Source organism: Thecamonas trahens (genome assembly GCF_000142905.1).
Source record: "Thecamonas trahens ATCC 50062 unplaced genomic scaffold supercont1.35, whole genome shotgun sequence".
NCBI lineage: Eukaryota > Apusomonadida > Apusomonadidae > Thecamonas > Thecamonas trahens.
In genome coordinates this window covers 149799-162681 of record NW_013657645.1, presented here as the reverse complement: position 1 = coordinate 162681, position 12883 = coordinate 149799, and the positions used below count along the sequence as shown (strand labels likewise).

At 64.8% G+C, this 12883-nt stretch overlaps 4 protein-coding genes across 4 annotated transcripts in view; 2 read left to right on the top strand and 2 right to left on the bottom strand.

Moving 5' to 3' along the window:
* The window catches only part of AMSG_07620 (uncharacterized protein), a gene marked incomplete at its 5' end in the record, with an annotated part of 9643 nt that extends 719 nt beyond the window's left edge, over positions 1-8924 (top strand). Inside the window, 2 exons of the mRNA XM_013900638.1 lie at positions 3-107; positions 155-8924. Coding sequence (XP_013756092.1) covers positions 3-107; positions 155-8887 — 8838 coding nt within the window. The 3' untranslated portion in view covers positions 8888-8924. The remainder of the gene's footprint in view (positions 1-2; positions 108-154) is intronic.
* Positions 8925-8935: 11 nt separating this feature from the next.
* On the bottom strand, positions 8936-9763 carry AMSG_07619 (short chain dehydrogenase/reductase; the record flags this gene model as incomplete). Its single annotated transcript, XM_013900637.1, has 1 exon — positions 8936-9763. One exon carries the CDS (start codon positions 9761-9763, stop codon positions 8936-8938), a length of 828 nt encoding a protein of 275 aa, XP_013756091.1.
* Positions 9764-10658: 895 nt separating this feature from the next.
* Positions 10659-11664, top strand: AMSG_07618 (Ykt6). Its single transcript, XM_013900636.1, has 3 exons — positions 10659-10777; positions 10968-11431; positions 11539-11664. The coding sequence occupies exons 1-3, from the start codon at positions 10692-10694 to the stop codon at positions 11610-11612; spliced, it is 624 nt and encodes a 207-aa protein (XP_013756090.1). The 5' UTR covers positions 10659-10691; the 3' UTR covers positions 11613-11664.
* Positions 11663-12883, bottom strand: part of AMSG_07617 (uncharacterized protein) — a gene marked incomplete at its 5' end in the record, with an annotated part of 1577 nt that continues 356 nt past the window's right edge. Inside the window, one exon of the mRNA XM_013900635.1 lies at positions 11663-12723. Within this exon, the coding sequence (XP_013756089.1) occupies positions 11684-12723 (1040 nt within the window). The 3' untranslated portion in view covers positions 11663-11683. The remainder of the gene's footprint in view (positions 12724-12883) is intronic.

The window sequence follows — 12883 nt, the reverse complement described above, 5'->3', positions numbered from 1 at the left end:
AGCTGCTGGCTCAAAACAACGAGTCGGTGGGTGGCGGCGACGACTCTGTTGTCGGCGCACTCAAGGCGCTCGCGCAGGCGTCGGCCAAGATGCGGCTGCTATGTGAGGTCGCTGGCGCTTTGCCTGCTGATATCGTACGGCTGCTGCTAGGGAGCTCGAGGCGTCGTCCATGTCGCTGCTCCAGCTCTCGGCCGGAGTCGCATCGGGCGATGTCGATGGCGCCCACGTGTGGGGCCTTTACACTTGGTGGCTTGCGCCGCTTCTCTGCCACGCCGAGGACGACCTGATTACTCTGCTGAGCTCGGGCGCCGTGGCGGCCGAGTCGTACGAAGGCGTGGAGCGTATCGCGGTTTCACTCCATCAGATCTTCGGCCTGTTGGCCCAGGTGCGGTCTCCGGCTGACTGGGACTTTGCCACCCGCCAAGCCTTTCTCCTGCGCTGGCGCTGGCTCTCGGCGCTCATGCGGAGCGAAGCCATGGTTGCGGCTTGGTCGGCGGCGACCCGCGACGCGATGGACGCGCTTGATCGCGTTGCCCGCGGCGAGGGCATCATCTCGGACGACGTGCTCTACTTTGAGGGCTTCCGCCGCCTGGGTCTCGTCTCGGAGCGCGCGCGCGCGCTGCATGCCACTGTTTCCAGCGCGGAGGGCATCATCGACGGCCCGCGATTCGAGATTCTGGTGGACGGCCTTGCGGCTGCGTTTTGGGCCGATGCGCGGATCGGACCCGAGGCCAGCGACGACACCACCCGCGACGCGCTGATGGACGCGCTGGAGGCTTCGATCTCCGGTGTGGTGAGTTCGATGGCCAAGGGCGCGGCCTCGCAGGAGCTGCTGGCTCAAAACAACGAGTCGGTGGGTGGCGGCGACGACTCTGTTGTCGGCGCACTCAAGGCGCTCGCGCAGGCGTCGGCCAAGATGCGGCTGCTATGTGAGGTCGCTGGCGCTTTGCCTGCTATTGTGGCGTCGGGCGGCAAGAAGAGCGTGCCGCGGGCGGTGCTTGATGCTCTGCGAAACGAGGCTGTGACCAAGGACGGCGGGGCCAAGCTCGAAGCCTACGACCCTGCCGCAGTGGAGGTCCATGTCGTGTTCCGGCTCGCGCACTGGGTCCTCGATGCACTGCCGTCGCTCCCTGTTGCCGAAGTGGAGCGGACCGGTCTCCCACTAGCGTACGAACTTCTCGGTCGGTGCATGGGCTCAGTACTCGATGGCCTGCTCGAGCCGGCCGGCCTTGTAGCTCCGCTTGAGCTGTACTCGGCGTTTGCCACGCGGGCAGCGTTCTCAACGCTTGGTGCATGGGACGAGATCCGGCTCGCAGAGCTTTCGTCCAAGTACGTGCTTGTCGGCTCGCTGCTCGATGCGGTCCTGTCGGCGTCATCGTCGGCTGTCCTCGAGTCGGCCGACATGCTACTGGCCGCCGACAGCGGTCTCCTCCGTGGCCTCCTCACCCAGATCCTGTTTGCCTTCCGCCCGTCGGGTGCTGCACTTGGCGAGTGGATGGCGCTTCTCGACGAGGGCAAGTGGGCACTTCTTGCCGAGGCCGTGGCGTCTGGCGTCCACGAGCCGCGGTTTGTGGCGGTCATGGCGGAGCTTGGCGAGCCGTTGTTCGAGGCCCTGGCGGCACACGAGGCGGCACTGGCAAAGATCGACGCTGTCGACAGCGATGTGGCGCTCGACGAAGCCGCGTCGCTGGAAGCGCGGTTCCGTGCGCTGGCGGCCAAGGGTCGGGCCCACCTTCTGGTTGGCGCTGTGAGGGCGCATCTCCTTACGCCGACACAGCCGATCGATCCGGTAGCGGCGCCGCTGGAGGCGCTCCGTCTGGCCAAGTCGTGGCTCGCGGCGCTGGAGGCCGAGTCAGCTACCGACAATGTGTCGAGCGAGGTGGTCCGGACGAGCGGAGATACCGGAGCCAGCGCCGCGGCCGAGTCTGCTCATGTCCGCGCCGGCGTCCGCGCTGGCGTCATGGCTATGCTCCAGGAGCAGGTGGCAGACTTTATGCGGGCGCTACCGGATGGTGGAGTCTGCACTTCGGCCCGACCAGGCTTTGCCGAGCTGTACTCGATGCTCGACGGGTTCATGTCGTCGGTCCTTGAGCCGCAGGCTGTCATGGCGCTTGAAGCTGAACTGACCGAGGCGGTGGCGCGCGGCAGCCCGTCGCCTGGAGTTGTGGAGAAGGCGAGCCTGGCGCGGGAGCAGGTGACTACGGTGACCACGCGCCTCACAGGCAAGTTTGAGACCGAGCTCGGTGATGTTGTGGCGCCGCTGACGACTGCGCTCAAGATGGCCGCCTTTGGGTTGGAGATCCTGACCGGATGCGCGGCCGACGGTGTGCTGCAGGCCGGCAGCCTCGCAGTCTCGGGTGCGGTGGCGTCGCTGGTGCAGGTCCCGTCGGGCCCTGCCTTTGGCTTTCCCGCCAACGTGCAGTGCGTGGTGAAGCTGATGACCCATAAGCAGGTGAAGGCCTCGCTGGCGGTCCGATTTGCACTCCTCCGGCTGATGATGGGCTACACGCTTGTCCACCTGGCGACAGAGTGCGACAACGATCCAGGCAAGCTGACCAAGTTTGAGCTCGCGCTTGTCTCGTCGCTCTTTGACGCCTTTATGGAGGCGTGGTTCGAGGCCGACGGGGCGCGGCGGGCGCGTGAGGCCGAGGCTGCCGCCGCCTTCCGCACAGTGACCAAGTCGTGGGACGCGACGGCCGAGAAGGAGAAGGAGGAGCAGGAAGCCGAGTTTGCCGAGTTCTTCCCCGACTACCAAGCCGACTTTGCCGAGCTTGTTGATCCAGACGGCTCGATTCCTTTTGAGCTCGAGATGAAGCTCAAGGAGCATGCCGAGGGCATCCGCAGCATGGATGAGGGCACGAGCAACGAGGCGCTGACCGGCTCGCTCTTCCTTGCTGAGGCCACCTCCGGCCAAGGAGGCCGGGTCCGTGGCAAGCGGGGGATGCGCGGCGCAGCCAAGGTGCTCTCGCCCAAGACGGTGTTTGAGATGGTTCAGGTCTACGCGCAGGTCTTTGTCGAGGGCGAGGTCGGGGCGCTCGACGCGCTCGGCTCGGTCAAGCTTGGCGAACAGGTGGCAGAGCTTGCGGCGGCGGCGCAAGCGAGCAAGGCGAGCAAGGTTGCTGGGCGGTCGTTGCTGCAGCGTGTCAACCAAGTCGCGTTTGAGGTCTGCCGCATGCTCACGGTCGGTGAGGGCGACGAGACGGCGAGCCCGATCCGGCTACTCGGGCGGCTGGATGCGGCGGCGCAGGCTGCGTTCCTCTTCATGTCAGGCGTTCTCGTCTCGGTCGTCCGGCCGTCGATGAAATCTGGCATCGGGCCGGGCGAGGGCGAGGAGCCGATGCTGGGGCTTGAGTTTACCACCAACGACGACGCGACCGTGGCGCTATCGTGCTCGCTGGTGAAGACCGGCGTGACGTACGACATCCACAACGACGCCAACGTGGGCGAGCTGACCCGGATTCAGGCGCCGCTGGGCGCGCTGCGGGCCAAGCTCGCGCTGCTGCTCGAGACGTGGCCAGACCAGCCCGCGCTTGTTGGTCTGAGGCTGGTAACCGACTCGCTCCTTGCGCTCCCAGTCTCGACGCCGCTGATGAAGGCGGTGTTTGGCATGGAGCTACTGCTGTTCCGGTCGCAGGACTGGGAGCAGTACGCGTCCAAGGAGGTCTCGCTCGTTGCCGAGTTGCGGCCGATCAAGGTGCTCATCAAGTTCTGGCGGCGCCGGATGGTCGAGTCGTGGAGCTGGCTGCTGGAGAGCGAGGACCGCAAGCACGGTGAGCGTGCGGCGGCGTGGTGGTTCTGGCTGTACAAGATGGCTGTCCACGGCGAAGCTTCGGCCGAGATGGCGCCGCAGCTGAGCTCGGCAGCGGTGGCGAGGGCCGGAACTGCGGTGGTGGCAGACGCCAAGGCGCTGGTGGAGACGCTGGTGACGTTTATGGAGACGTCTTCTGTTGGCGAGTTCCGGTCACGGCTGCAGCTGCTACGTGCGCTGATGGGCCACATGCGGCTTCAGCTGGGTGCCGACGCACACGCGCGAGTTGTTGTCAGCCACCTTGTGGCGTACTACTCGATCTTTGACGAGGTGCGTGCTCGGAGCGTGCGGTCCAGGCGTGAGCCGATCGAGAAAGAGCTGGTCAACACGGCCAAGATTGCGCGGTGGAAGGACGAGACGTACTTTGGCATGAAGGCGGCGACCGAGGCGACCCACCGCAAGTTGCTCAAGTATGTCCGCAAGTATGCCAACATGCTCGCGCAGCCGATGGTTCCGGTCTTTGACTCGGTCACCGTCGCCAGCCTGAGCGTGCAGGGCCTCAACGAGGGGTGCCGCGGCGACGGCGGAAGCGCCGAGTTGGCGGGCGATGTGCCCGGTGCAGCTAGCGCGGCGCTGGCTACGCTCTCGGACGACGCACTGGCTGCGCTTGACATGCTCGACGAAGCTGATGTCGGCGCCAAGATGACGAAGCGACTCGACTCTTGCGTGCGCAAGTACGTGGGATACAGCCAGGCGGCGTGGGAGGCTGCTGCGGCAACGTTTGCGGTGACCGGTGTGGAGAGCGTCGAGGGCATTGTGTCTGGCCTGTTGGCACGGATGAAGAAGCTACAGGAGGCGACCAAGGCGATGAGCCTGAAGAAGAAGGCGTTGACCGACGGGCTGAAGGCGCTGGAGGCGATGGGCCTCTCGCACCATGCCACTGCGGACACGTTTGAGTCGCTGCCGCAAGTCTTTTCGGTAGCGCCGCTTGCTGAGGCCAAGCCTGGCGACGAGCTGACTGCCCAGTGGCTCGGCGACGCCGACCGGTACTTTTGGCGTGCGTTGACGCCGCTGGTGCGGATGCAGGCGCTCGCCGGCTCGACGGATCTCTCGACCCGTGAGTCGACGCGGCTCCGTGGCTTTGCACTGGCGATGCACGCGCTGGCCGGTCGCGAGCGGACGAGCATGCTGGCCGGTGCGCAGAGCGCAGGCGAACTTGCCAAGCTGGCGTCGGCGCTGCAAAGCGTTGTGGCGAGCCTGCAGAGCGAGGCGCCCGAGACTGTCACGATGACGACCGGCGAGGCACGGGCGCGGGTGGAGGCGACGCTGCGGCGGGTGCGTGGCACGCAGCTCGCGCTTGATGAGACAGTCCTGGTCATCAAGTCGGTCTCGCTTGCGGCGTACGCTGCCAAGTGGGGCGCGCGGTATGGGACGGCATGGTCGTCATCGGGTGTCGAGGCGTTGCGGGCCTCTGTTGCGAGCGTTGGTGACGCGCTCAAGCGAGTGCTTGAGGCGGCGGTGATCAACGTGCCGCAGGCGCTTGCCGAGCTTCGAGCGACCACGAGCGCGGCCGAGGGCTGGCTCGCCAAGTGGGACGGGATCTGCGAGAGCAAATGGGGCGACGTCCGCCTGGGCAAGTGCCTCTCTGGTGTGGCTGCAGCGATGTCGAGCGTGGCTGACACGGCGACGGCTCGGGTTGCTGATGCCGGCGCTGTTGTGCCGGCCGAGGGCGAGGTCCTCCTTGCTGCTGCGCAAGTTGTCTCGGCCGCGCTTGTCGAGATGCAGGGAGTGATGGCTGCAGTGAGCGCGAGCGCGAACGCGAGCGCTCAGTCCACCAGCGGTGGCGAAGGTGGGGAAGTTGCCGACGAGGGCGGCAACGAGCTCGCGGCTGCCGACGCGCTGGCGCGGGCGATGGTCGACGCGCTGGCAAGCGGGAGGCTGGCGGTGGCGGCGCGAGCGCTCACGGTGGCGGCGAGCGAGGCTGCCAGCGCTGGGCTGCTGGGAGCGGGAGCCAAGGAGGTGCTGACCGGCGTCTCGGTCCTTGTTACCACTGCGTCTGGGTTCTACTCGCGTGTGGTTTCCGGTGGAGCACGGCTCCACCGGTGTGTGTCCAAAATGGCGTTTGTGCTCGGCGCGGTGGCGGCGTCTCTGCTGGAGACCGGGTTCTGCGGCGACGAGGAGGACGGTGAAGGCGAGGGCGAAGACGGTGGCGAGGGCCCGATGGACATGAAGTGGGAGGACGGGACTGGAATGGGCGAGGGCGAGGGCAAGAACGACGTGTCGGACCAAATCGAGGACGAGGAGCAGTTGCTCGGACTCGAGGACGATGCCCCGCCGCCGCCGCAGGACCAGGAGGAAGACCGCGAAGTCGGCGAGCCGGAGAGCGGCAAGGAGATGGAGAACGACTTTGAGGGCGAGCTCATGGACGTGCCTAAGGACCAAGCCAACGAGGACGACGCGCAGGATGAGCGCGAGCCGCAGCAGATGGACGAGCAGATGGGCGAGAACAACGAGAATGAGGATCTTGTCGACGAGCGGATGTGGGACTCGGACGACGACGTCAACGAGAAGGACGAGCTCGACGATGTTGAGGGCGTCGACGACGAGCAGAAGCTCGACGCGTCCAAGGTCCAGGAGATGGAGCTCGAGGCTGTGGAGAAGGACAGCTATGGCGAGGACGAGTCCAAGCCCGAAGACGAGGAGCAGCCGCAGGAGAAGGGCAAGGACGACGAGTCTGGCGATGATGGCTCCGAGTCTGGCGAGGCCGAGGACGAAGATGACGACGGTGAGCTCGGTGAGCTCGGTGCGCCCAATGAGATGCCGGAGGATAACGAAGGCGGCAACCTGGAGCTCGACATGGACAACTTTAAGCTGGAGGACGACGATCGCGGGCCCGAGGAGGAGGAGTCGGGCGGCGAGGAGGAGGACAACGAAGAGTTTGTGGATGCGCTTGCCGACAAGGATGTCGAGGGTGGCGAGGAGGAGGAGAACGACGAGGCCGCCGGTAGCGGCGACGAGGCCGAGGCTGAAGACGAGGCTGAGGCTGAGGACGAGGCCGGAGAGCGCGAGGGCGACGACGACGGCGGCGAGGACGAGCTCAAAGAGATGGAGCTCGAAGGCGACGATCTCGAGCAGAACGAGACCGGCAACGACGGGCTCGATGAAGGCCACCTCGGCGAGGAGGAGGACGACGCCGGTGGCGAGGAGGAGGACGACGCCGGTGACGAGGAGGACGACGAGGCTCGGCACGAGTCAACTAAGGAGCTCGAGGCGCTCGACGCGGCGGTGCCGACGGTCGACACCGGCGAGCACAACACGGTGATGGAGCAGGAGCCGGCTGGCGGCGAGGACGAGCAGGACCAGGTGGACGACGTGGGGACGACTGCCGGAGCGCGGACGCAGGAGCAAGAGGCGCTGGCGCAGGAGACCCACGCCGGGGCGCAGGCTGACGAGTCGCAGGAGACCGAAGCGAGCAACGAGACCCGCGGGTCCGAGTCGAACCCGTTCCGGTCGCTCGGCGACGCACTGCAGGAGTGGATGGAGCGGGCGCGGATGATTGACGACGGCGACTTTGACAAGCCGCAGCAGAAGGAGGACGTCGACGAGCGTGAGGCCGAGGAGACCGGCGGCGAGAAGCGCGATTGGGCGGCAGACCAGGAGTTTGAGTTTGTCCACGACGATGACGCGCCTGCCGATGACCAGGTCATGGCTGCCGCGCTCGACGAGCAGGTCGAGGCCCAGCAGGAGAAGGCCCAGGAGGACCGCGAGGCGCATCCAGAGGCCGAGGCCGACGACGACGACGATGGCGTCCAGGCCATGGAGCTCGGGGAGGAGGAGGACGGTGGTGAGAAGAAGAGCGACGATGCCCAGGGTGGGCTCGACGACGACGATGACGGCGAGGCTGGCGAGGCGAGTGGCCCGCCGCCGCCGCCCAAGGCGTCCGAGAGCAACGAGCGCGAAGCTGAGAAGCCGAACAAGGCGCTGCCGTCGAACATGGACAAGCTCCGTGAGCTGCTGACAGGCAAGAAGACTGCCGAACCCGAGGACGACGGAGCCGGCGGTGCTGGTGGCTCCAGCTCTGGATCTGACGACGACGAGGAGGCCGGAACCGAAGACGGCGCCGGGAAAGACGGCGGACGCGACGGCGCCGAGGGAGGGCCCAAGGTCATGGACTGGGTCCACAACCCGGGTGCAGTGGTCGATGAGCCAGTGGCTGGTCCCGGCGACGCGGTCGAGGACGACGAGGTTGAGGCCGCCGAGCTTCTGCAGGGTGAGGAGGCGGTGCCGATGAATCTCGAGGCCGAAGCGCTCGGGTCGCAGCTGTGGGCGGCCAACGTGGCGGCGACGGCGGACCTGTCGGCGTCGCTCTGCGAGCAGCTGCGGCTTGTGCTCGAGCCAAAGCTTGCGTCTGCGCTCCGCGGCGACTACCGGACCGGCAAGCGGATCAACATGCGCAAGGTCATCCCGTACATTGCCTCGCAGTTTAAGCGCGACAAGATCTGGCTGCGGCGGACCAAGCCGTCGAAGCGGATGTACCAGGTCCTGCTGGCGATCGACGACTCGGAGTCGATGTCTGAGCAGGGCGCCGGGTCGACGGCGCTGGCGGCGATGACGATGATGGCGCAGGCGCTGACCAAGCTCGAGGTTGGCGAGCTGGGCATTGTGTCGTTTGGCGAGCAGGTGCGCGAGCTGCACGCACTCGGTACGCCGTTCAACGCGGCGGCCGGCGGGCGGGTGTGCTCGGCGTTCTCGTTTGGCCAAACGTCGACCAAGTACGACGCGCTGATGGAGACGAGCCTGCGGCTGCTGGAGGAGGCGCGGCTGTCTGCGCGTGGGCCGGAGCACGTCCAGCTCATGTTTGTGGTCTCGGACGGCGTCATTCCCAACCGCGAGGCCGTCAAGCGGTACGTGCTCGACGCGGCGTCGCGCAACATGGTCCTTGTCTTTATCATCATCGACTCGGCCGACGACGACAAGTCGATCCTCAAGCGCTCGTCGGTCAGCTACGTCAACGGACAGCTCAAGGTCGAGCCTGCTCTTGACGGCTTCCCCTTTGAGTACTACGTTGTCCTCCGCGATATTGCGGGCCTGCCGGACGTGGTTGCCGGCGTCCTGCGCCAGTGGATGGACTCGGTGTAGCTCGGAATGCGTGTAGTGTAAAAGGCATTAGCTGTGGATGTGGTACGGCTACAACTTGGTATCCCAGGTGATGGCGGTGCGCTCGGCGTAGAAAGTGGCCGAGGCCGGCGCCGGGTCGACGGTGGCAAGCCAGGTGATGGTGTCTGCGCCTTCGGCTGCCGACTTTGTCCCGCGGTACGAGGACATCGAGGTGGAGCAGTAGCCCGGGCACATCCAGACGACGGTGACGTTGCCGTCGAGCTCGCGAGCGAGGATGCGAGAGTAGGCGATCTCGCAGGCCTTGGACATACCGTACATGGAGCCCGAGTAGCCGAGCTCCTTGTGGTTGCCGGTGGCGATGGCGGTGACAAAGCCCTGGGCGAGGGCGTGGAGGGCGTCCCATGTCAGATCGTCGGCCTCGAGGGTAGCGCGGACGTCACCCGAGGTCTGCGAGATGCGACCGGCTCGCGAGGCGACGTTGATGATGCGTGCCGAGGCCGGCGCGAGCAGCGGGCGGACGGCGTCGGTCAGCGCCTTGGTCCCGTACAGGTTGACGGCGAGGGTAGCGGCGGCTTCGTCGGGGCCAAAGGCATCGCCCTTGTAGGCCATCCCCGCGTTGTTGACCAGCACGTCGACCGGCCGGCCGAGCTGCTCCACCGCCGCGGTAAAGGCCGCCACCGACGAGGTGTCGGTAATGTCCAGCTGCAGCGCGGTGATGCTGCCGGGAGCGTCGGCCGAACACGCCGCCGCAGAAGCTTCCTCCGCCGCCGCCCGGCCCTTCTCCTCCGACCGCGAGGTGAGGATGACGTCGAGGCCGGCTGCCGCGAGCTGCTTGACTGCCTCGAGCCCGATGCCCTGGTTGGAGCCAGTGACGATAGCGAGGCGGCGGGTGGCCATGGTGAGTGTGGGAGAGGGGTGGGGGGGTGGGGGGGGTGGCGGTGGCGGTGATCGTGATCGTGATCGTGATCGTGATCGCGATTGTGGTGGTGGCGTGGTCATGGTTGTGATTGTGGTATCATGGCTGTGATTGTGGTCATGGTTGTGATTGTGGTATCATGGCTGTGATTGTGGTCATGGTTGTGATTGTGGTATCATGGCTGTGATTGTGGTCATGGTTGTGATTGTGGTATCATGGCTGTGATTGTGGTCATGGTTGTGATTGTGGCATCATGGCTGTGATTGTGGTATCATGGTTGTGATTGTGGTATCATGGTTGTGATTGTGGTCATGGTTGTGATTGTGGTATCATGGCTGTGATTGTGGTCATGGTTGTGATTGTGGTATCATGGCTGTGATTGTGGTCATGGTTGTGATTGTGGTATCATGGCTGTGATTGTGGTATCATGGTTGTGATTGTGGTATCATGGCTGTGATTGTGGTCATGGTTGTGATTGTGGCATCATGGCTGTGATTGTGGTCATGGTTGTGATCGTGGTATCATGGTTGTGATTGTGGTATCATGGTTGTGATTGTGGTATCATGGCTGTGTGGTATCATGGCTGTGATTGTGGTCATGGTTGTGATTGTGGTATCATGGCTGTGATTGTGGTCATGGTTGTGATCGTGGTATCTATGGCCGTGGTATCATGGCTGTGATTGTCATCGTGATCATGGCCGTGGTGTCATTGCTGTGATTTTCATCTTGATCATGGTCGTGGTATCATGGCTGTGATTCTCATCGTGATCATGGCCGTGGTATCATGGCTGTGATGGCGAATCGCATTCGTGACCATCATCCCGAGCGGCTCGTGGCTCTCGCCCCAGCCGACACCGTTCCATTGCTTCGCCCCACCGCTCTCTGTCATACTCTTGCACGGGGCCCAGCATGCCGCTGTACTCGATCATGACGTTCAAGCACATGGGCTTCAAGGTGGAGCCATACATCATTACACAGAACCATAACGTGTCTTCGTATGTGTCGTGTTCCTGGCAAGGGGGGGGGAGGGAGCCTGGCTATGGAGGCTGTGTTCCAGGGCGGGGTGGGAGGGAGGAGAAGGAAGGGAGGGGGAGGGAGGGAGGGAGGGGAGGGGACAGGGACAGGGGAGGGGGGGAGGGGGGAGGGAGGGGTACAGACTCTGCTTACCGTGTGGGGAGGGCACAGGTTCTCGTTCTGGACGCGTGGGACGGTCAAGGAGTTCCTGCGGTTCGGGTCGCGGACGGTGGTCTCGCGGACGCAGGCTGGCAATCGGCAGAGTGTGCTGCAGGAGAACGAAGCTGCGTTCGAAAACTCGGTCGTAGTCCACGCCCGAGTTCGCCCGGATGGTCTGGCCGCGGCGGTCATCACAGATGTCAACTATCCCGGGCGGGTCGCCTTCAATCTGATCGAGAAGGCTCTGAGCGAGGTGGAGGAGGCCCTGCCCGAGTGGGAGGACGTGGCCACCGACCAGGCGCTGGAGATCCCCGCCCTGGCTGACCAGCTCGCCCTCTTCGACAATCCGGCCGACGCCGATGACATCACACGCATCCAGTCGGATCTGGACGAGACACAAGAGAACATGCTCGTCGCCATCGACAAGCTGCTCGAGCGCGGCGAGCGCATCGAGGAGCTTGTCCAGCGCTCATCCGGTACGTGCAGTTTGTGTGGAGGGGGAGGGAGGAGGGAGATGGAGAGAGAAAACGGGAGGGAGGCTGGAGGCGTATCTTCCATCTACTCACTTGTGACGTGTGCTCAGATCTGTCCGCGACGTCGCGGACATTTGCCAAACAGAGCAAAAAGCTCAACAAGTGCTCGTGCACCATTCTGTAGCCGCGCAAGTGAGCGTCGCTGGGCTACGATGAGTAAAGGAGCTGCGCAGCTGGCTGAGCGTGTGACTTTACTCACCAATTCTCGGCCCTGTTCGAGGTGCCCTGCAGGATGTTGAGGTATGCGTCTGCAACAGCGCTGGAGCCTCCAAGGTCCATTGCGGCTGCTCCGGACGGCGCAAATAGACCCGAGCTGTCCAACGAAGCAAAGCTGTGGGCAGAGACGTCGCCGTTGACGCCAGGCGTGGGCAGCGAGCGGAGTGACGACTCGTTCCACGTGTCAAGCGACGGTAGTGACGACAGCGACGGCGAAGCGACGGCCGAGACGGCCATGGGCGATCCCGAAGTGGTGGCGCCCCTGCTGGCGGGGATATCGTCGCCGGGCGCAGCAGCTTCGGCGGCCGCATTGGTGGGCGTCGATGATGTAATAGCGAAAGGATTGCTGCCGGACGGGGCCGGTGAGTCAAAAGACATCGGCGTCGGTGTGCTCAATTGCTCAGCGGCGACGTTGCTGATCCCGAGCTCGCGCATCTGCTCGCGCATCTGCACATGCTTCTCCAGGTGTGCCGTGCGCATCTCATACATGTGCACCAGTTCGCGCTCCATCTCCGAGTTCTGCTGCGCCTGCAGCGCCTGCAGATGCTTGAGCATGGCCGCCTTTTGAACTGGAGTCAGCGTGCATGGGCCCGACATAAACTGCGGCGGGACAGCGGTGAGTGAGATCGGCAGCGGCGGCGGCGCGAGCTGCGCAAGGTGGGACTGCGGACGGCCGAGCTCCAGCATCATCTGCGAGTCAAGGAGCACGCGCTGCCGGTACTGGCACGTGAACATCTTTTGCATCATTTGCAGCTTGGCCATCTCATCCTGCAGCTCCTTGGCCGAGATCTCGCTCTGCCCAGGTCCAGTCTCAGCCAGCGGCGCAATGCCACGCACTGCGTCTTCGGTCTGCGGCATGCGCGTCAGCGGAAGCAGTTGGGTAGGCGGCGGCGGGAGCGAGGTGGCAAACCCGAGGTTTTGCAGCGCGATCGGCCCAAGACTCTGCGACGCCAGCTGCGACTGCAGCTCACGAGCGTGCTTGGTCAGCGATTCGTACTTGGTCTTGCGCCGCGCCGCGCCTTCAGACGTAGACCTGATGAAGCGCAAGGACGAGGATGAGCACAGTGAGTCCGGCCAGGGGCGGACGGGTTGGGGGAAAGGAGTGCAAGGACGAAAAATATGCGGCTATAAACAAGGCCGCGAAGAGGGGGGGGGGGGGGCGGGATGGGCGGAGAAAAG

Coding starts and splice junctions, on each gene's coding strand:
- AMSG_07618 (XM_013900636.1), top strand. CDS start 10,692: ATGCCGCTGTACTCGATCATGACGTTCAAGCACATGGGCTTCAAGGTG. Junction 10,778..10,967: donor CAGAACCATAACGTGTCTTC/GTATGTGTCGTG, acceptor GGGAGGGCACAG/GTTCTCGTTCTGGACGCGTG. Junction 11,432..11,538: donor GCTTGTCCAGCGCTCATCCG/GTACGTGCAGTT, acceptor ACGTGTGCTCAG/ATCTGTCCGCGACGTCGCGG.